Here is a 22,625-nt window from a genome sequence, read left to right as displayed (position 1 = left end):
CAGAACTTTTCAAAAACTTGAGGCAAGGTGGCACATGCCTTTAATCCTAGCGGATCACTGTGAGTTCCAGGCCAGCCTGGTCTACACAGTTTCTGGACAGCCAGGGCTATGTCCAGAAATAACTTGAGGCGCAGTCTCACGTAGTCCAGGCTCTCCTCAAATTTGTTATGTAATGAAAGTTGACTGAATTTGCTGTGAGTGAAGCACGGTTTCAAACTTTCTTCTACCCCTAAGTGCTGGGCTGAGTGGTGTGAGCCTCAGAACCCTGTTTGTGTGGTGGTGGGATGGAATCCAGGCTTCGTGCACACCAGGGAACCACTGTACCAACTGAGCTACATCTGTACCCTAATCTTTTCACTTCTGGAGACAGAGTCTCATATATAGCCAAGCTGACATCACATTTACTAGGAGCAGAGAATGTCCTGAACTCCTTCCTTCCCCTCCCCCTCACTGGCCCAGCTAGTTCCTCAGAACTCTGGCTCCTCCTCGCCGCTCTCCACAGCTCCTCAGAATTCCTACTCCCCAGGCCTGCCTCCCACACCTGAGTCCTAGGCTCCTCAAATTTTCTGGTCATTTTCACAGTCCCTCACATCATGTGTCCTCCCCACCAGTCCTCAGAGCCTCAGCTCTTCCTATGACTCCCACCCTTGTCAGAACCCTTCCGACCTCAAAAACTCAATGTCCCTGTTGTGTGACTTTTTCTGGGGGAGTCACTCCAGAGAAGAGGTTAACCTGATCAAAGAAACAATTTCATTCAAATCCAGTTTTGTGAACCAGGGGATTTATTGAGGTTACTTACAGACACATGGGCAGCCACAGCATTGAAACGTACCACCCCTCCCCCATCACTACAGGTTTACATCTCTTCAGCGAGGACAGCTGCCCCGTCTGTCTCTCCTGTCCTTCTACAGGAGCATGTTGGTGGCCCAATCTTGTGAGGTCCTGTGTGAATGAACACAGCTGCTGATTCAACACAGCAGTGACCATATAAAACCTGGAGGGAACAGCTGTTCCCCGTAAATCTTGGGCCCTTCAGGCAGTCCCCCTTGGCTGGTCACCAGAATCCTGACTTTCTCTAGAGCTTTCTATTCCTCTTCCATCCGTCTAAGGGGCCAGAAATGTGTAGACGGTAGGAAGAAAGCCAGAACAGAGTCCTTTTCTCTACTGGGCAAGTCAATTTGAAATATTGTTTTATCAAGAGCCAGCTCAGGAGTGACTACAACCTGTTTGTTCTTTTCTTTTAAAAATGTTGTTGTATGTGTGTGTTGCCTTTGCAACACCATGGCACGAGTGTGGATTTCGGGACTTGGTTCTCACCTACCATATGGGCCTAAGGCTTGAAGTCATGTTGTGAACGTTGGCAAAGTGTCTTTGCCTCCTGATCTCCTTAAACGTGTTCATCCCTTCCAACCCCAGCTCTACCCAATAGCTAGTGTCTGGCTAAAGAATGAAGACTGTTTACTGAAGGCCTACCCTCGGGTACATCCCAAGTCATACAGAACTCTCATCCTCCCTTTTGTCTCTCTTGTTTGGGATTTATGACAAGACAACAGGCGCCTCAAGCAAAAGAAAAGGGGACACAGTCCCTCTCCAGAGTCACAGAACCTCCCAGAAGCCATTTGCTCGGAGACAGAATTCAGGCGAATGCTTCATGAAGGTTTAGCTCTACTGGGAAGCCATCTTCTTTCTGTTGTTATTGAAGAGGAAACTCAAGCAGCGTGTGGGGGGGGTTGGAGGAGATGGGGAGACTTCACAAGGTCCCCAGCAAGAAATGCAAATGTATAAAAGCAAGGGAAACCTCTGATGAAGGAAACCCTAGGCCTGCCCCCAACCCAACAGCAAGTAACAGAACCCTTGAAGGTGGGCAGAGTGGGGCCTGTACAAAAGGCCAGCCAGTGCCACAGCACTACACAGGCCTGCTCTGGGGGGAAGGAGAGGACAAGTTCGAGTGGCCTAAAAGGGACAAAAACTTGATACTACCCAGCAGAGAAGAGATCAAGAGGGAAAAGCTGGGCTGGGAGAATGCCGTAGCATTTACAGTGCTTGCTGCTCAAGTGGGAAGACCAGAATTCGGAACCTCAAAAATCCACACAAATGCCAGGGTGAAGAGACTGGACTATAAGCCTTGGATGGCAGAGACAGGGGATTTCCCAGCATGAGCTGGCCAGTGAGACTAGCTGTATTGGTGACGTCTGGGTTTGACTGAGAGACCCTGCTTTGTTGACTAAGGTGACCAAGCCTTCAGGGATGACTTCTGACACTAATCTCCAAGCTCCACATGCACACAACAGTACAAGAACACACCTGCACATGTGCAAAACTACGCGCAGCTAGGCGTTGTCCTTTAATGCCACCTCTCAAGAGGCAGGCATTATGGATCTCTTTGAGTTTGAACCCAGCCAGTGTTACACAGTGAAACCCTGTCTCAAGCAAACAAAAAAAATCACAAGACTTATAAGTGGGAAAGGAAAGAAAAAAAAAATACATAAAAGCTGACAAGACAAATTCCTCAACAATCTGGACAATGCTGATGGGGGACAGCCAAAGTATAGGTAAGACAGCTGACTTCTGGAGGCCATCAGGAATCCCCAGTTCAGGATTTGATTGGCTGCCTTGATACCCAAAGTGTCACCTGTCCAGCAGGCCCAGAGCTCCATGGAGGTAGGAACAGTGTCCTTGATGGACACCTGGCTGGAGGAGTTCCTGGGCTATAACCTTGGGAGATTTCTGGCTGTAGATGCTCACTGCCCACACTGATCAAGAACTATCCAGCCCTTCCATTCAGTCTTGCGTCATTTTCCTTTTGGAAATGGTTTGTGAGACAGGAGCTCTTTGGTGGGGAACTAGCCTGGCATGTGCAAGGTCCCAGCAGTGTGAAAAGTAGGAACATTTACTGTAGAAACAGAGATGTTTCAGTTCCTTAGAAATGGATGCTTTAATGCCTTAAGAATTTGGCCTCAGATAAGACAGAGGCTCAAATTCCTGCTGTTACTCCGCATGTGATCTGAAATGAGAACATAACTCTGACTCTTCTCTGGTGAGGTGGAGCAGGGAACCAAGTTCATGGCCCACACTGCCTGCCAGGAGGCTTCTCTAGGCAGGGAAGGGGCTCATCTCAGGCTTGGCAGATCTGAAGTTTCGGGGGACTTCTTGAGAAGTAGAAAGCCCTGGTAAACTTGAGACTTAATTCCAGGCTCCATGGGACACTGAAGCCCCTTCCCCCGGGAGTTTTCTGGGCCCCCGGTGGAATCTGTATCTTTTCTAGGCTGTGCAGTTAGAAATGGGCCACATCACAATCTGGTGTCTTAGGCTTGTCACCACGTCACTCAGGAAGCTGTGGCAGGAAGACAGCCGAGAGTTTGCAGTTAGCCTGAGCTACACAGTGAGTTCTAGGATGGCCTGGGCTGCTTTGTGAGATCCCATGTCTAAAAGAACAGGGTGTGTATGTGTGGCGGTGGGGAGGGGAGGGGAGTGGAGCAGGCAGAAGAAAAAGGCTCACAAGAACCAGAAATCACCCTAGGTTTTTGAAGAGGGAGACAAGTAGAAGGATAGTAGAAAGGACGGAGGCAAAAGAAAATATTTGCAAGATTTCAGAAAGACAGAAGCTGCTTGTTGTAGCAGATAGCTCTAATCCCATAGGATTCAGAAGCAAGATGATAAATTTCAAGACCAGCCTAGCCTATGCAGCAAGTTCAAGGCTAGCCTGGGCCAAGGGATTCCATGTTAAGACATTCTTGGCAGCCCTGAGTCATGATACATAATGCCAGGACATGAGGACAGGTTGTCTGAATTGACAAAAAACAAAACAAACAAAAAAAAAAACCTACCTTGTCAACCTCAGAGTCTCAGAGTAGAAGCAAGCAGGTGAGCTCTCAGAGGCTGCTCAACACTCCTAAGGAATCAGCTTCAGTACCAGCACTTGGGAGGTGGAGTCAGGAGGATCAAGAGTTCAAGGCTATCCTCAGCTACACAGAGCATCTCAAAGACAAATCCAAAAAGTAGCCTCAGGAACGCGGTCAACTTGTAGTCTACCCTGCAGCAGCGGAAAGATCTCACCTCTTCAACCCTGACACCTACAGCACCATGCAGGAAAAAGCAGTGCACAGGACATACCAGATATACAGCAAAAACATAAAAATGTCTGTTTAAAAACCCTAAAACCTGAGATGATTGAGGGCCAGTTTGCCAAGCCCCTTTGGATGCTCTGCCAGGTGCACGGAGATGTCCCCAAAACCCTGCTTTGGGGCAGGCAGATCTGTGGGCCTGAGGAGTGCTGAGGGGCCATGCATTTGTTGGGCTGGATTGAGTCAGGGGCTCTGCAGGTGGCTGCGGGCTGCAGACAGACGAAGCTCCTGTCTCGTGCCTCATTCCGAGGTAGCTAAAGAGTGGAGTCCATCAGTGGGTGGCCATTCTCAGGAAGCATGATTCGGGTGCTGGCACCCGTCCGGGCAGAAGATGAGTAAGGGGCAGACTTGTGGTCGGAGCAGCGGAGACACAGACAGCAGAGAAGGCGGCGGAAGGTCCGGCGCATCTCAGCATCCCGGCAGGAGTACACCACGGCGTTGACCAGTGAGTTGGCCTCAGCCAGGAGCAGGAAGTACTTCTCCACAGCCAGAACGTTGCAGGATTTACAGTCCAGACCGTCCAGGAGCAGCACCACCTGGCCAGGCGTCCAGCACACCACGAACGCCCCTGTAGGACAGAGGCAGAGAGTGGGGGCGGGGTTGGGGGGGGATTGACCATGTGGCCACCTGGAGATTGCCCGGATAGCTGTGTGCTCAGGCAGTGGCCCACAGCAGACAAGCTCCCTGTGTGGGTAGACTTGCTGAGAGGGGACAGACTCAGTTCTCTAACTTGTCTGCCAAAGTGACAACCTTCCTAATGGGGCAGAGTATTCCAGGGCCCTGGAACCTTCTACAGAGGATTTGTTCACTGAGGGATTGGACAGGAGTTAGAGGAGGGGTACAGGAATCGCTGGGGAGAACCAGTGTACCTCCTGTATCCCAGAGCCAAAGAAACCACACTATCCCCTACTGAAGGCCCCAAAGAGAGACTTATTGGTAAGAGTGAGGACCCAAATCCACTTCCCAGGGCCCACATAGAATAAGGAGAAAATTGATCCCCGCAAGCCCTTCCTTGAACTTCCACAAACTGTGGTGCGTGTGCGCACACATACATACACAGATACACACACACACATAAATTACAAAAAGATTTATTACTATGTGTGCATGAGTGTAAGCCATATGCATGTGGTGATATTCTAGAGGCTAGACAGGGGCATCAGACCCCCTGGAGCTAGAGCTGCAGTTAGTTATGAGCTGCCTACTGTGGGTATTGGGAATTGAACTTGGGACCTCTGGGGAGAACAGGAAGTGCTTTTAATCATTGAGCCATTTTTCTAGACCCCAAAAAGAATAATTAAGCTTCAAAGGGGAGCCAGGTGTGATAGGACATACCCATCAAGCCAGGGAAATAAACAAAAGGGTCAGGGCTTCAAGGCCACCCTCAGCCAAATTCATGAAACCCCGTGTTTAAAAAGATAACCAGAGCTGGGCGAGATGGCACATGCCTGTAATCCCAGTACTCGGGAGGCAGAGGCAGGTGAATCTGTGTGAGTTTGAGGCCAGCATGGCCTACATAGTGAGATCCAGGACAGTCAGGGCAATGCAGAGACCCTATCTCAAGAACAGAAACAAGAACCGGAAGCCAGACACAGTGCTACATACCTTTGCTCTCAGCACTTGGGAGGCAGAAGCAGGTGGATCTCTATGAATTCAAGGTCAGCCGAATGTACAAAGAGAGCTCCAGGCCAGGGAGGGCTACACAGTGACACCCTACCTCAAAGGAAAACTAAGCGAACAAGCGAAAACAATAACCAGGGCTAGAAAGGGAGGGCTTGCAGCACCTGACTCTGGTTCTCAGCATGCACATTAGGCAGCTCAGAACTGCTTGTAATTTCTGTTCCAAGGGCCTAGGACGCCTCTACGCCTCCACGTGTACTTGCACAAACCCAGACACAATCTCACAGCCACACATATACACAAATAAAAATAAATCTTAAAAAAAAAATGGATGTACTGACCTAGCACTTGGGAGACAGAGGCAGGAGGATCTCTGTTAGTTCAAGGCCAACCTCATTTACACAGTGAGTCCCAGAACAGCCAGGGCTACACAGAGAAAACCCATCTAAAAAAAAAATGAGAGTTGAGGCTATCGGTCCCTTGGCAGATGCTTGCCTAGTCTGCAGCAGGACTTCAGTTCAATTAAGCAGCTAAAACCAGATACGACAGCACACATCTAAGACCCTAGCACTTGGGAAGCAAAAGGATCAGGAATCTGAGGTCACCCTCTATTCCTACATAGAGAATTTGAGGCCAGTCTGGGCTACATGAGGCTCTGCCTCAAACGCAATTAAACAAAAAAGACTTCTAAATGGTTTCCTTTGGGAAACAGATGAAAATTGAAGGCTGCCCTTTTCTCCTCTATGAAGGCAGGACACAGGACATCTCTTCTTCTTTGGAGCCTCTGCTTGGCCCTGCCATAGGGCTTTACCTTTCGTTTTCTTCTCCCTTCCCTTCCATTGAGGACACCGCCTCCCCGGAGAATACCCCCTCCCCTCCTGCTACATCAGGCCACTTGCTCAGTTCCCCAGGGTCCTGTGGAGGTCTGGTCCCAGAAGCTACTGTCAGAGCAGCCACTCACCCAGGATGATGACAACCGTCTTGACCAGGCTGAGCGTTGTCTCTCGGTAGCGGGGATGGCAGCTTACATGCTCCGCCATGCGTTCCACCCGTCTACGCACATAGAAGAAGATTCGAATGTAGACGGCTACCATGAGCAGGAAAACAAGCAGCCTGGACAGGGCCCACACAGCCAGGTAGGTGCGGCTGAAGAGGGGGACCATTTGTGAGCAACTGTCCAAGTCACAGAGGCAGTGCCAGAAGTGTGCAGGCAGCAACCCCAGGCCCAGGGCAGCCACCCACACACCCACAATGAGTGTGACCACACGCCCCCGGGGCAGGCGGCTGTGTAGTTGCACAGCCATAACGCTACGGTGCCGCTCCACAGCTATGGCCAGCAGTGTGGCCACGGACGCCGTCAGGCTGGTGTCCAGCAGGCCCTGTCGAAGGAACCAGCCTTTGATGGAGAGTCTGGCAGTGCGTGGACCAGTGTGGAACATGAGGAAGAGGTAGGCCATGCCAGCGAAGAGGTCAGCGGCAGCCAAGTTGCCAAGCAGGTAGTAGATGGGCTGGTGGAAGCGACGGTTGGAGGCGATGGCTGCGATAACCAGCAGGTTGGTCAGCAACACGAGCGCACTGACTGCCAGCCCCAGCGCCACCACGACGACATCTTTGGGGCGCCAGTGAAGGCTGAGTTCCTTGCCACTGTTATTGTAGAAAAAGCTGATGGTCTCATTGTAGTAGCACTGGCCCATGATGACCACCTGCGGACACAGAGAGAGAGAGATCAGGGCCCATGGCCCCTGATGGAAGGCCACTTGAACTGGCAGCAACCAGAGACAAGGATGGATTGCATGGGTGCAGCTTACAGACCCAGAGGCCCCAGAGGCCCTCTCCGTAAGGTGTCTGTGGTGAGGGCCAGAGTGAATTAAAAAAAGCAAGCTCATAAAGCACGGTCTCACTATGCATCCCAACTGGCCTAGAACTTGCTGAGACCAGGCTGGCCTCAAAATCACAGAGATCCTGTGGCTTCCACTGAATGCTGTCGTAACAGTTCTTAAAAAGATCTCTGATGGGTTTTTTTTTTTTTTTTTTAATCTTAGGAACCCAGAGTAAATGCATCCACATTGCAATTCAGGGCCACGTGCCACTTCTCCGCCACAGGATTGGCCACCCGTGGTTTCCGAGAGGTGTGGGTGGGTTGGTTGGGGCAGCACAAAGGCGGCTTGAGCTGCAGGACAGCCTGAAGAAGCTCACACTCGGGCCAGGGTCCCTGCACAGAGCAGAGGCCAGGGGGCGTGTGCACACCAGGGGGAGGTCCGTGGCGAGCACCCGGAGGGCAGTGCCAAGGCGCAGAGGTGACTTAGCGCAAGCAGAGTAGACAGAGTAGACAGAGAGACAGCCCAGAAGTTGAGTTACAGGCAGCATTCCGCGCTGGAGCTCTAAAAGCAGGCCGTTCTGGGGTGGGACAGCCGACCAAGGAAGCCTCCAGGACAAAAGAGGGTGTTGCGGACGACCCTGGGCTAGGAGAAGGGTTGTGGAGAAGAGGGGGCGCGTCTCGCTTTCTCCGGGAGCCTGCACCCACCCTGATACGGTTGGCGCTCGTCTCACCTGGGCCTCCAGTCAAGCGGCAGATGGGGCAGACTCGCAGCGGGTTGAGGCGGGACTGAGACCCATGGCCCTGCGACCGGGGGGTTGAGCCGCAGCGTCCTGTGTGCCTGGAGCCCCCGGCTGAGGCGGCGGGAGAGGCGGGGCCTTAAGGCCACGCCCCCACCTGCCCCAGCTCCGGCCCCTGGGGATGTCCCGCCCCCTGGAGAGTCCCACCCCCAAGTCGGAAGTATGGTCTCCTGAAACTGCGGCAGTCTCACCTCCACCCCTTCCACTCTTTCCCCCGCTTACCTCACGTGCTTGCTCTTTCGCGCCTTTGGGGCCGAGTCACCTGGCAGCTGGAAAGATCCACAGCGGTGGCTTCTGGGGCGCCCCCTGCCCCAGTTCCTGTCCAATCCTGTATCGAGCTGCAAACCCCGCCTCGCTCAGCAGTGGTCAATCTCCATGGCAGGACCCCCGCCCCGCTGCTGCCCGGCCAGCGGCTTGTGCCCCAGACCCTGTACAACACCCTGGCTTCCTCTGGTTACTCCCCAGCCTGCCGCTGGCTCTGGCCTGCGCCTCCTCCCCTGACCTTCCTCGGTCTGCAGCACACAGCCCTATTGTCCGATTATCTGCACCAAGTTTTATTTGATTGTGTAGAAGCGGATCAGGGACACAGAACTCTGGCAGGGCCTGACTGACTCATCTTGGGCTCCAGGCCCTGCGCTAATTGCCTGTGGGTTTTGAGGGTGATTTCAGAAGCTTTGATTCAGTAATAAAGGGGTAAAGAATGTTGCTCTTACTGGTGATTTTCTTCTTTGTCAGCCTTCCCTGGCAAAGACAGATGTGCAAGAACATACTGGATTTATTTTATTTTAGGTTTTTTGACACAGGGTTTTTCTCCTGGCTGTCCTGGAACTCACTCTGTAGACCAGGCTGGCCTTGAACTCAGGGATGCGCCTGCCTCTGCCTGGGATTAAAGGCATGTCACCACGAGTCTGATTTTTTAAGTTAACAATTAATTAAATTTTCAGACAATTTTCAGGACTGGGTTCTCTCCTTCCACCACACCGGTCTGGGAGATTGTGCTCAGCCATCCCACCGGCTGCAGAATATGGTTTCATTGAGAGGTTGTAAGAACTGAGACTTGGCCAGTACTTGGGAGCAGAGGATTTCTGAAAGTTCTAGGCCAGCCTGGTTTGCAAAAGGAGCTCCAGACCAGCCAGAGCTACATAATGAAAGCTTGTCTCAAAACAAACAACAAATAAAGAAAATAAGTAAGCAAAGAAGGTGATGAGGCTGATTGCACGGACCTATTCTCCTGGAATCAGCCCCCAGGTAAGTGGCAGCAGGGCCAGGAATCCAACTGTGATAGAAGTCAGATACTGTCTCAGAAGGCAGAGACCGGGGTCTACCCGAGGATCTTCCAGCCTGTACTGACCGTTGAGTGTCACCCTGTTGAGTGTCACCCTGAGTCGCCAGCACCTGTGCCACCTTGCTGTTTTATACCTCCCTGGCAGGGAGATGTTGGCACACTTCAAGAGTCTTAGAACTTCCACAGGCTGCTCAGTCTTCCTTCCGTGAGCTCACTGATAACCCCATCTCTCCCCATGCCCCACTGGATTAGTTTGGTCACCAGGTGGGGGCAGGTAGGGAGATACATAGGGCCTTCGACTCAGTTCTGGGTCCCTCAGGTAGTCAGAGATGCTCCTCAGATTCCTCAGGCTCTGGGTCAGTGCAACAGGTAGCCCTGGACACAGCCTCACTGTCCAGCTTGGAGAGTAGCCGGGCTGTCTCCTGGGTGATCTCAAAGTGCTTAGGCAGAGGGTTCCGTCGCATGGCGCTGCCTTCAGGGGGAGTGGCAGCAGGGCCCGTGCCTCGCCCCCTCAGACTGCCATAGTGCACTGCCGAGACAGTGATAGGAGTCTCCTCACACAGCCTGGAAGCCACCAGAGCCAGGCTGGACAGTTGATGTGTGACTGGCCGTACACCTCCCCAGGAATACTTCACCGGCTGGCGGCTGAAGTGGCCCCGGGATTGTGGTCCCAGGAGTAAGTCCTCAGGGTTGCAGCTGGGCCCTGCAGAGTGAGGAGTGCTTTGGATGTACTCCCGGGGGTAAGTGTCAACCAAGCAACCCTGGAGTGAAGTGCGAGCTACCCAGGATACTCACCTTCCCCATCCCTGACGTCCTCCTCCTCCTCCTCCTTCTCCTCCTCTTCCCTTTGGTCCATCTGCAGAGTTGCAGTCTGAAGGAAGAAACTGAGAATGGGACTCCCTGTTTTGGGATCTGTGGGTGTGGTTCACATGGGTAAAAAGGATTTGCTGTGCAAGCATAAGGACCCAAGTTTGAATTTCTAGCATCCTTGTAAAAAGCCAAGCATGGCTTGGGAGTGCTTGTAACTTGGATATTGTGGGATGGTCCTGAGAGCTCGTTGCCAGTCCTGTCACATGCTTCAAGTTCAGTGAGTGATTCTGTCACAGTATGCAGCCAGTGCTCGTCTGTCACTCACTCTGCTCTCAGCAGCTGGCAGAGCCATACCTTCTTTTCTGGACTGAGAACCAAACCCCAAACTCATACATGTTAGACAAGCACTTTGCCACTGAGATTCATTTGCAGGCTGGCTCTTGCTTCTCCCTGCTTCTCTTATCCACTCGTTACAACACAGGACTGCACCCAGCTCCCACCGCCTTCGCACTGCCTGCTCCTGCTGCCCAGCACACCCTTTCCTAGATTTACCCACACCTCATTTCACCCCCATATCATGTCAACCTTGGCTGGATCCACTTGTTCCATAAGATTTGCCCATATTTCCTGCTACAGACTCCTCCAGGCCTCTCCGTGGACACCCCTTACTCCATCCTCTTTGCTTTACAGGATCATGTGATGTTGCCTGTGACCAACTCCATGTTTATTTCTGGTCTTTTTTCTCTTGGATTCAGACACCAAGAGAAGGGGGTCTTTGAATATCTCTCTAGCTCACTGATGTACCTGAAGGGCCTGGTGCTTGGTACTTCTGAAAATGGGTGCTGACAGTGCTAGACAAACAGGGCTGGCCCAGCTATTTATTCTCCTAACCATGTTTGTCCACTATAGCCAGGACAAGTCAAGCCAGAAGGAGTGGAAGACATTTTAAAAGGAGGGCCTGTCGAAATGGCTCAGTGTGTAAAGTTAATTGCCACCAAACTAGACAATCTGATCTCCAGACCCTACATGGTAGAAGGAGAGAACTGACAGGGCACTGCCAGTTATCTCCTGACCTCACACCTCTGCCTGTGTGCCCCTTCCACTAAATCAATGAATAAGTAAAAAAAAAAAAAAAAAAAAAGCAGGATTCGGGGTGGAGAAGGGGGAAGATAAGCATCCATAATACCAGCTCTTCTACAGAGGAAAAAGACCAAATATAACATAAAGTTAGGCACTACACAAGAAGAGAGGATGGAGGAAGGGGTGCCACGGTCAGGCCTGGCGGCGTCGCTAGCAGGAAATATAACATGGGCAAGTCTTATGGAACAGCTAAGATGGGAAGCACCTGGAGAATTACCAGAAGCCTCCGAGGTCAGCTAGACTGGAGCATGAAGCCTGGCAGAGCAAGAACAGAAAGAGAGGGTGGATTCTGAAAATCGGCCCTGGGCACCACACACGTCATGGCACACACGCTTCCACACACACTAAGTACATCAATCTTTCTTTCTTTCTTTCTTTCTTTCTTTCTTTCTTTCTTTCTTTCTTTTCTTTCTTTCTTTCTTTCTTTCTTTCTTTCTTTCTTTCTTTCTTTCTTTTTTTATTTTTTTTGAAACAGGGTTTCTCTGTGTAGCCCTGGAACTTCTGGAACTCACTCTGCAGACCAAGCTGGCTTTGAACTCCCAGAGATCCATCTGGCTGGGATTAAAGGTGTACACTACCATGCCTGGGACCTAACAGATTTTAAAGGAAAAAGAAGGTGCCCGGAAAGAAAAAGAAGGTGCCACACAACTACAATTCTGGCACTCAAGCACTAAGGCAGGAGCTGGAGAGATGGTTCAGCCATTATGAGCACTGTCTATGCTTTCAGAGGTCCTGAGTTTAATTCCCAGCAACCACATGGTGGCTCACAACCATCTGTACCCTCTAATGCCCTCTTCTGGCATGCTGGTGTAATGCAGACAGCACCGATATAAATATAATAAATAAAATCTTAAACACCCCCACACACTCCCACACACCATTAAGACAGAAAGACCAAAGAGAAAGACCCTATCTCAAAAGCAATAAAAAGGCAAGTATGCCGAGGCTGGAGAGATGGCTCAGAGGTTAAGAGCACTGGCTGCTCTCCTAGAGGACCCTCCTCAATCCCCAGCACCCACATGGCAGCTCAAAAAACGGTAACTTCAGTTCCAGAGAATCTGACACCCTTACAGACATATCTGCAGAGAAAAACAAAAGTGCACGTTAAAAAAAAAAAGAGGCAAGTGTGTTATCACAGCTACTTAGGAGGTCGAGGCAGGTCTCCCTTGCTTATTACACCGTGAGTTCAAGGCCAAACTGGCAATTTAAGGAGACACTGCTACAGAATGGAAAGGTTGAGTAGATAAAGGTATCTGCCGCCAATCCTGGCAATTTAGGTTTGATTCCTAGAACCTACATGGCAGAAAGAAAAGTACTCTCACAAGTTGTGTCCTCCACAATAAATAAAACGTAATAAAAGAAATTCGGCCTGGGGAGATGGCTCAGTGGCTACAGGTGCTTGCCACCAAGTACAAGGACCTGCATTTATCCCGAGGACCTAAATGGTGAAAGGACAGGTATGAAGGTCTGGCCTACTCATACCTTGACATGTGTTGGCCTCCATACTCTATAAATTGCAAAAGGAACAAAAATAAAGAGAACCGAGAGTGTGGCTTAGAGGTGGGCACACACCTACTGCACACCAGGCGCTGGTTTCGATATCCAGCTGTATAAAAGGAGAATTAAACACATCCGCGGGACAAGCAGGCTCCTACCTCAGGAGGTGTGCCCTCGGGACGCTTCTCCAGGGCACTGTGGTGTTTGGGGTCTGGGCTAGAGTCTGAGGCTCTGGTCAGAGACCGTGTGTCTTGGGCAAGAAGTGGGGCCGGGTGCTGGGGAGTGGATTCAAGGAGTGAAGGAGCCAGGCCAGGGTCTTGGGTCAGGGGCTCAGAGGCCAGCGGGAGCTCATCCATCCCGAAGATCTGCTCATAGTGCACAATGAGGAACTCCACAAGGTGAGCCTGGTGACCGGAGTCCAGCAGACAGGCCACAGGGCTGGCACCGGTGGCCCTGGGTCCATCTGGTGGCCGCAGCAGCGTAGGCCCAAATACGATTCCCAAATTGTTGGCAGACATCTTGTTTTCTTCAAACCGAGTGGCTACCCTGAGGATAGTGTGGAATTGGAGATATCAGTGGAGCTCAGGGTAGGACCTGGAGACTAGCCCAGTGACTTGGCCAGGCCACAGCAAAGTCAGCTCTGGTCACTGAGACCAGCTAGTCACATGGACAGTGTTGGGTTAGGTTTAGGTATCTAGGGTTCAGAGCTCAGAAGATATATGACAGGTCAGAGGTTAATGTGTGCCACAGAGGTAAGCAGTTCCATGTCCAGGGAAGGAGGGCCATAATTCAAAGCTTAGGGACCCATGCACACCTGAACAGATGGGCCACCAGGTGCCGCAGGGTGCTGTAGTTAGAGTCAGGCAGCTGCACCAAGAGGGTCTTCAGCGAGCGGATAGTCTCAGGGCTGGGGCTGGGGGGCCCAGGGTCGTCCCCAGGGGCTGCATGCAGGGTCTTTGCCAGAGAGATGAAGGCGTCGTAGAAGTGGAAGGGGACCACGGGATCAGTGAGCTGGTGGGGACAGGAGGGCAGGTGGGATGCTGAAGGTCCTCAGCCAGAGGCCTCATGCTCCTGCCCATCACCGCCGCATGCCCGAGCCACCTACCTCCTGAAGGAATCGCTTGAGGACACTGGTGATATCATGAGGAGAGTTTCCTGACAGCTCCACCAGCGCTCGGCCGTTCTCAAAGGCCTGGCACAGCCGCTCCACGCGCACCCGAGACCCGCTGACCCGGTAGATACCCTGTGGTATGAGGGACATCTGGCTTGTGATCTGGCCACCAGTGGGAACAGGCCACCTGTGGGGACTGTCAATAATGAGGATGCCGCCTACCTGCAGGCCCAGGGCGCGGTGCTCTATCTCAGCTGTGCATCTGGTAATCACAAAGGGCACCTCCTCAGGAAAATCTCTGGGGAGTTGTAGGAAGTCAACCCCAAAGAGAGGCATCCGAGCTGGAAGCCGCCGGTGTCCACAGAGGATGAGGAGGGTCTCCAGGCAGCGCTTGTGGCAGGTCAAAAAGCACTGGGGGAAGGGTCACACGGTTAGGAGGTCAACTGGGGACAAGAAGGTTATCAGGAGGTCAAGAGGGGCGAGGAGGTCATCATGAAAGCCAAGGAAGATGCTTCAGAGATCCTTCGACCTGACCAGTGAGATGGTGCAGCAGGTAAAGGGACTTGTCACCAAGCCCGACAACCTGAGTTTGATTCCCAGGACTCACACAAAGGAAAGAGAGAAATGACTCTTTTTAAACTATCCTCTAACACATACACACCATAACTCTCATGTACCCTGCCACACAGGCACAAATAGATAAACATTGAGACTGAGAGTGAGGTCATCAGACGAAGGTAGGTCCTAGAGCAAAAAAGGCTTTAGGGATCTCAGGTCAGGGTGTTTGGTGAAAGTCAGCAGAAGTCATTAGGTCTCCAGTCTAGGCCACACCTCTTCACACTCCATCCCGCTGACCATGAAGGTTTCACATTCTCTGCACTTGGCTGGGCCTCGCAGCCGCCGTAGCCGGTGGGTCTGAGCGGCTGTGGACAGTGTCCACTTCCTGAAGGGGCTGCCTACTCCGTTCTCCATCCCATCCCCCAGCTCTGCAAGGAGAAAGGTCAGGCTGTCAGGGCCGCCCTCTCGTCCCTGCAAGCCCACCTGCCTCTTATGAGCAGCCTTACCAGGGTCTCGCTCCTCAAAGTCATCGGAGGACTCTGTGCCTGTAGATGGCGCCTTCACAAGCCGCCGAGTGGCAGTGCCTGGGGGCAGAGGGGCACAGAGGTAGGGTTATTATGGTGGTCATGAGACAGGCTAGGTCTAAGGAAACAGATTTAGTTTACAGAACTTTCAAGATATGCTTGGAAAAAAGCATCAGAGACCAGAGGTTAAGAGTTAAAGAATGGGGGTGGGGGTGGGGGTGGGGGGGAAGACTAGGGAGATGGCTTAGAGGTTAAGAGCACTGGCTGTTCTTCCAGAGGTCCTGAGTTCAATTCCCAGCACCCATCTGTAATGAGATCTTGTGTAGTTGTACATGCAGGCAGACCACTGTAGACATAATAAATAAAATCTTTAAAAAAAAAAGAAAAGAGTTCAAGAACGGCCCAGGCCTTTGTCTGATGGTTTAGAGGAAGCTCCCACCAAGACAGTGAGTGGGTCAGCATTTGAGGAACAGAGTTGTGGGGTAGATCAGAGGCCAAGAGGTAGGTTGGAGATGAAAGGTCAACGCTTGGCTAGGGTCTGGAGGAGAAATGGCGGGGGGTAGAAGGGCACAGGTGTGTAAGGAGGTGGAGAATGGTCAGGTTCTACCCTCACCTGGGCTGGAAGTAGGAGAATCCAAGGAGCGGGACTCACTGCCACCGCCTACACTGTCCACATCACTGCCTGGAGTGGGGCCTGGAATCCCTAGATGAGGACATGTCAATCAGGCTAGTCCACACCCAGGCCCTCTACCCACTAGGCCTCGATGAACTTACCCTGGCTGCCTAAGCTGGCATCCTCCCAAGGGCCAGGCTCAGAGGAACCCTCCTCCAGCTTTGGAGGTAAGGGCCCTGAAAACTTTTTTGTGTCCTGAGGGGAACTGCAAGAAGAGAGGTTTGGTGACATGGTCCCAGGAAACTGGCAAGCAGGCATGGAGTCTGGGTCTCAGCTCCAAGGATCTAGGTTTGTGCACTCTGCTGTCCAGGACCATCTCAGTCCTTTAAGTGTCCTAGCCCCACCATCCTAAGGCTGGGATAACTCATCAAAAGTCCCTGAAGATCCTGTAAGCAACCCTAAGTGAAAGCCATTGAGTCATTTAAAAACAATCAAGCAGGCAGGCAAGCAAGCAAGCAAGCAGGCACATGAGGGGCTAGAGAGGTGGCTCAGTGCTTATTGAGTGCTTGGCTGCTCTTCCAGGGTCCACGATCAGTTCCCAGCACCCACACTGGAGGCTCACAACTGCCTCCAGCTCCACAGGATCCAATGCCCTCTTCTGAGGTCTCTGAGGGCACCTGCACACAGCTGGCATACACACATACACATAAATAAAAATTATTTAAATAAAAAGGCACTAAGCGAGTTCCAGGACAGCCAGGGTTACCTAGAGAGTCAGGCAGTTGTGGGGCAAGCCTTTAATCCCAGCACTCAAGTGGCAGAGGCAGGCAGAGCTCTATGATCTGATCAACAAAGCGAATTCCAGGACAGTCAGGGCTACACAGAGAAACCCTGTCTTGAAAACAAAAAAAAAACAACAAATAAAAATCTCTAAAACATTAAAGTACATGGCGACTAGGTGAGAGTAATGCACTCAGCTGGGCTAGGAGGGTGACAAGACAGGGTAACAGAGGTAAACATAATCAAACTATAGTGTATACATATGCTAAAACCTGGCATGGAGCTTCTAGGCTTACTCCAAGCCCAGCCCTAGGCCTCTCACCTGTGCACCACAGGCGTGACCTCCTGGAAGCAGAAGGCAGGAGATGGTGGTGGTGGGGCCCCGGGCTGCAGCCCCCGCACGAACTCCTGGTAGCGCTGACCAGGTTCAAAGGGCGCACAGCACTCAGCCAGGGCAGAGAAGGCACGAGGTCCTCGCTCAGCCTGCGCACCTCGCAATTCAAACAGTCCCAGGGTCACCTGTAAAGGTGGAGATGTGCATAATATAAGAGGCTTGGACCTAGATTCCCAGGAGAGGAGCCTAACCCTTATCAATAGGCAAGGCCAGAGTTTGAGGGCGGGGCCTGTCACTAGGAGGCTAGGGGGCTGGTGTGTGTGTGTGTGTGTGGGTTCTTCAAGGTATCCGACCTGCAGTAAAGACGGTCGTGCTGGGGCCCCAGGATGGCTTAGGGGTAGAGAAAGAAGTATTCACTGGTGCCCAAGAGTGACCATGGGGTTGGGGCAGGTCTTACCCGCCTAAGCACTTCGTCTCCTTGCAACACCAGCTTGCGTACATGCGACACTATGCGCCGCTTGGTGGTCTCCAGATCCTGCTGGCGCGCGTTGGCCTCCCGGACGCAAGCCTGATACAGAGCCTCTGCCTCTCGTGCCTGGGGAAACCAAGGCAGGGAGGACTGAAGAGAAGCTGGGGAGAGGGGAGTGGCCAGACGTTAGGAAATCTTGGTACTGGGTCTCCACCTTGGCCTGCGCCTCCTCTCGGGAGCGCCGCCTACGCTCCTGCTGCTTGCTGGATCCGGGAGACGCCTGGGGAGGAGGGTCCTCAGGGGACCCCTGGGAGCGTGCCCACAGGTCCTCTCTGCGTTGAATGTACTGGAGCTGGGAGCGCCGCAGCGCCTGCACCGCCTCGTTCTTGGGGCAATAAGAGGATCGTGAGCCCTTGCTTGCGGAGGCCTCCATCCTTCCACCTGTGCCCGGCCTTACCATGCGCTTCTGCTCCCTCAGCCACTGCTCCTTGAACTCCTTCCTCCACTTCTCAATTTCCATCCTTTTGGCCACCAGAGGCTGCAGAGGGGAGGACGGGATAAACGGGAAAAGAAGCTTCAGCCCCTCCCATCTGTTCCGGTTCATGCCCCAGCCCCTTGTATGGGCCCTGCCCCTAGATACCACCTCCCATACCCCAGACCTGAACACTTTTCTGAATCCAGTCTTTTTTTTTTTTTTTCCAACCAGGCCTGCTCTACCCTAGGCCCATACGCAGAAAGTTGTATGGCCACCCATCTTATCTTCAGGGATGCAGACATCCTAGTTTTACTCCTGAGAAATGCCGTCCTGACAACCCTTTTTGTTATATTAATGTCTTAAATTTAGTTTTTGCTATTTTAAGTTGTGTGTATGTGTTCGAGCATGTGCACAGAGGCATCAGATTTCCAGGTGGTTGTGAACCGCCAGTCATGGGTGCTAAGAGCCAAACCCAAGTCCTCTGCAAGAGCCGTATGTACTCTCAAGCACTGAGGCCCTCTTTTTAATTTTTTTAAAATTTATTTTGTGTTTGTGTGGGGAATACACTCATGCCAGGGCATGTTTGTGGAGGCCAGGGATTCAGGCCTCTCCTTTCTCCACAGAGGCCCCAGGGAATCAAACTCAGGCCACCAGGCTTGGTGGCAAGCGCCTTCACCTGTTGAGCCGACTCCATGTGTTCTTTTCATTTTTTGCGACTGGGGATTTGAACCCTTGCACATGGTAGGTAAGTATTCTACTATTGTGCTTTCTCTCTAGCCCTTCTTTTTTTAAAACCTACTTATTTATTTATTATTATTATTATTATTATTATTATTATTATTATTATTATTGTGTGTATGATGTGTGTGTGCAGTCACACATGCCATGCCATGTGTGTGGAAGTCAGAGGACATTATAAAGTTGGATCTCTCCTTCTACCTTTATGTGTGTTTCAGGGATTGAACTCAGGTCCTCAGGCTTGTGTAGCTAAGGGCCTTGGCTGATCCCCACTTCAGAGATTGTTGCCTGCCTCAGCCTCCCCAGTGTTGGAATTAAAGGTGTATACCATCATGCCAGGCTTGAAATCAGTGTTCCTTTTGTTTGATCGTTTAAGACAGGGTCTAGCTCAGGCTGTCCTGGAACTCACTCTGTAGATCAGGCTGGCCTTGAACTCAGAGATCCACCTACCTCTGCCTCTCAAGTGTTAGGATTAAAGGCATGTACCACTATGACCCATGAAACTGTATTTCTAAGATGAAGAATCTTAAGATTTGGGGCTGGGGATGCAGTCCTGCTGTCAGAGACTTCCCTAATACTCCCACAAATGAAATACCTTCCCTAGTACCCTCTCAAATGAAAGCACCAGTTTGTGTGTGTGTGTGTGTGTATGTGAACACGTGTGCTCCTGTGTGTGCGTGAGCATGCATGCATGCGTGTGTGCATGTTGCAGTCTCACAGAAAGCCAGGTTGGAATCTCAGTGTAGGAATACTGGACAAGAGCATCTCTGAGCCTCTCCTTCCTCCTGAATGGGATGGCATGGAGCTTCCTCTTGTGGCGGGGGAGGGGCACCCACCTGGTAGTAGTCTCTCTTCTGCCGGGCCACCGTTTCCATGGCCAGGGCTCCCAAGCTGAGGTCATGTTCCAGAAACAAGGTGTAGATGTACTGGAGTGGCATTTGGCTCTGTGGAGGGCAGGGCTGCTTCAGGGTCTAAATGGACAGGGATGGGGGGGCAGGGGGGATGGGCTTTGGGGCAGGGTTGGTACCTGCTGGAGGATGGACACCTTGCCAGCCTCAGCGATCTTCATGATATTCTTAGCAAACTCAAGTTCTACGGGAGGAGAGACAGAGGTCTGTAGGCAGCTGGGGTGTGGGTCCTGCTTGCCATCAGGGGCTGGGCAGAAAGAAGCCTCACCATAGTTGGCTCTCTTGTCTGTCCAAGCCAACAGCTCCTTGGCATAGCGGCCCCATGCCTTGGCATACTCTAGGGCAGCATCCACACCACCCTTGGTCCGAATGAGTCGCAGGTCTAGTTCTTCCTCTGGAACAAATAGGGAACTCCCTGAGCCCTGGCCCCTCATGGAACCCTTCTCTGAACCCGGTGACCAGATCCATGGCTTCCATCCCACACCTCATGGCTCCCTAAAGCCCCTTTTGGGACGGATGCCAGCATCAAAATTTACATATTCTCTATGCAGACTGGGGAATCCTTTAGGACAGGGGCATGGATTTACTGTGAGGTTGTTCCAGCCCCTATATCTGGCACAGAATAGTGAAGAAATATCCTCCTCTACTCCTCCACCCTTGCCTGAAGTCCTCTCCTACCTGTGAGGGGTACAGGACCCTCTGGGGAGGGATCACTCCAACAACTAGCTTCATTGCTCTGGGGTAAAAGGACGAGAGACAGCATTCAGGAGCAAGCAAAAAGCAAGCGTGCTTGCCTCACTGAGCACCCTGATCCTGTCCCTTACCTCCTCTGTCACCACTGTGGCTGTGGCAGCCTTGTCAGGCTCCAGGTCCTCTCTGAGTACAAGGTCTCCAGCCAGGTGGTCGAAAGTCCTGGGGGTCGGGGGAGGATAATGGTGTTAGGAAGCCATTTCTACCTAGACTGTCCTTTGTAGGGGAAGAGTCCTGGGGCTGCTAGGACAGTTGGGCGAGAAGGAAGAGATGTAGTCTTTGAAGTTATCCGTGATTCTAGGTTTGATCTGAGGATTTAAGGGAACCCGGTGAGGCTGTGGGTTGTTTATTTCGAGGCAGAACTCTTGTACCCTGGCAGGGCAGGCCTTCAACTCACTGTGTTGGCCTCTACTTCCCAAGTGCTGGAATTACAGTCATGCACCACCACCCTGCTTGGTTTGTGCAGTGCTCTGGATGGAATCCAGGGCTTTGTGTATACCAGACAAGCATTCTATCAAGCGAACTCCATCCACCACCACCCTTGCCCTTCTGTGGTACAGGCAGGATTAAATGCTGGGCCTTGTGAATGCTATGCACCTGCTAACAACTCAGCTATATGCCCATTCCCAGCTGAGAGGGTTTTCTAAAAACAAGACTTGAGAAAGGGTTGGAAGAGCCCTAGGTAATTTAGGGGTTCACAGAGTGGGATTATAGTTATTTCAACCATTTTAAGGGATCATGAGGTTGTGTGTGTGTCAGGACCACTTTTGAGATACACCCAAAACACCCGTGCCATCTAAAATACCAGAGGGCACAGGTGTTTGGGAGGCTCAGGAGGTCGAAAGTCAGGGTGTCCCGATGTGGGGCAGTGTGATACATAGATAGTTAGGGAGCTCAGCCAGATGGTGACACAGGCTCGGACTCACACGTTCCCCAATGATATCTCGAGGTTGTCCAGGCTCTGGAAGATGTCACTGTACCTCTTTCTGCCCTCGGGAGCTGGGGTTAACTCTGGGGAAGGGAAGTATAAGAAAACATGAGCCAACCACTGCCTCCCTCCACCCACGGTGGTGGCAAAGCAATCCATACACCTCAACCAGCTCGAAAACAGAGGTGGAAAAGAGAGAGAGAGTCAGAAACAGAGATTCAGAGACCTGTGTGAGTCCATGGCTAGTGTGGGATGGCACTGCGAGCTTCGGTGGGGTCTTTTTAGAGCGAACAGACGGACCCAGGCAAAATCAGAGAAGCGGTTACTCACAGTCGCAGAGACACCCTCACAGGCGCGGACTCATGAGCAAAGGAGAAACACAGATGCAGCTGCCACACGAACGCGGAGTAGCGGGCTGGCTTGACAATGGAGCCACATGGACCCCGAGCCAGACAGATGGAACTGCACGTGGGACGCACAGGCGCTTAGCCCGCGGCATAAACACACTCCAGTACGGCTGGAACCACGAGGGACAGCACCGAATGACACTCGACACACAAAGACAGCCGGAAACGTAACCCAGACGTAGTCTCAATTTTGCCGCCCCTGGACCCATGTCCCCCAGGGCTCCCTGCAGGGACCCTGGCCGTGACACCCCGCCCCCATCCATCCTACACAATCAGAAGCAGAAGCGGCCACTTCCCCTTCCTGGGCCCCTTCCCCCAGGCATCCGGGGTGCAGGCTCTGCAGGGCAGTCCCTGGGTCAGGGGCCGGCGCCGTGCGTCCTGTGCGCTTCGGAGTTAGCCAGGGTGCTGGGGCTCCCCACATTCCTCCCCTTGCCAGTACTCCTTTCCCGCTGTCAAGTCAAGTTGGGCTCCCTGATTTAGGCGCTGAGAAGTGGTCGTGGGAGGGTCCCCCACCCCGGTCCCCACGCCCCTACCTGTCTCAGCTGCGTCCATGGCGAGGCCCGGAGGCAGGGGGTGGAGTAGGGAAGGCGCGGTGGAGCTGAGATGGGACAGGGCTGACCGCCGCCCGGGACCAGCCCCGATTTCCTGCCTCTGCGGGCCCAGTGGTATCGCCCCGCCCTCGAGACGGCCACGCCCCTCCCGGAAGTTACCATCGCACTTCTGACTAGCTTTCGGCGCTCAGTCCCCACTGCAGAGCTGAGCCTCAGCAGGTCAGCGGTCCCTTCTTCAAACTTCTGAGCGCGTTAGCACTCTCTTCTAGAGTTGCTGGCCTCCTCACCCAGAGACTACACTGAATTAGTTCAGACACTTAGATCCGGGGCGCCCCAAGTGAAGAACTGATGTCATCAAGACTGCAGGGAACCCGAAGTCCCCAGCCC

At 52.4% G+C, this 22,625-nt stretch overlaps 2 protein-coding genes across 5 annotated transcripts; both read right to left on the bottom strand.

The window, feature by feature from the left end:
- Positions 1–764: 764 nt before the first annotated feature.
- Positions 765–8,461, bottom strand: Lpar2 (lysophosphatidic acid receptor 2). The gene is made up of 3 exons (XM_021638047.2): positions 8,295–8,461; positions 6,706–7,447; positions 765–4,692 (listed from the first exon to the last, which is right to left on the bottom strand). Exons 2-3 carry the CDS (start codon positions 7,436–7,438, stop codon positions 4,379–4,381), a joined length of 1,047 nt encoding a protein of 348 aa, XP_021493722.1. The 5' UTR covers positions 7,439–7,447; positions 8,295–8,461; the 3' UTR covers positions 765–4,378.
- Positions 8,462–9,117: 656 nt separating this feature from the next.
- Gmip (GEM interacting protein) lies at positions 9,118–22,378 on the bottom strand. 4 transcript variants are annotated; one of them, XM_021638151.2, is made up of 21 exons: positions 22,221–22,378; positions 21,279–21,363; positions 20,427–20,514; positions 20,281–20,338; positions 19,871–19,996; positions 19,722–19,786; positions 19,531–19,638; positions 17,939–18,019; positions 17,696–17,866; positions 17,470–17,607; positions 17,001–17,197; positions 16,060–16,163; positions 15,899–15,988; positions 15,268–15,345; positions 15,035–15,189; positions 14,426–14,614; positions 14,198–14,335; positions 13,907–14,103; positions 13,251–13,638; positions 10,441–10,516; positions 9,118–10,348 (listed from the first exon to the last, which is right to left on the bottom strand). In XM_021638151.2, the coding sequence occupies exons 1-21, from the start codon at positions 22,237–22,239 to the stop codon at positions 9,969–9,971; spliced, it is 2,931 nt and encodes a 976-aa protein (XP_021493826.1). In that variant the 5' UTR covers positions 22,240–22,378; the 3' UTR covers positions 9,118–9,968. The 4 variants fall into 4 exon arrangements, with proteins under 4 accessions (XP_021493826.1, XP_021493825.1, XP_060237885.1 ...); XM_021638150.2 differs by having other exon boundaries at positions 21,279–21,797; positions 22,221–22,342; XM_060381902.1 differs by lacking the exon at positions 22,221–22,378 and having other exon boundaries at positions 21,279–22,214.
- Between the last annotated feature and the right edge of the window lie 247 nt (positions 22,379–22,625).

This window comes from Meriones unguiculatus, chromosome 4, assembly GCF_030254825.1.
Source record: "Meriones unguiculatus strain TT.TT164.6M chromosome 4, Bangor_MerUng_6.1, whole genome shotgun sequence".
NCBI lineage: Eukaryota > Metazoa > Chordata > Mammalia > Rodentia > Muridae > Meriones > Meriones unguiculatus.
Note: the sequence above shows the minus strand (reverse complement) of the source record. Positions and strands in the feature narration are given on the sequence as shown.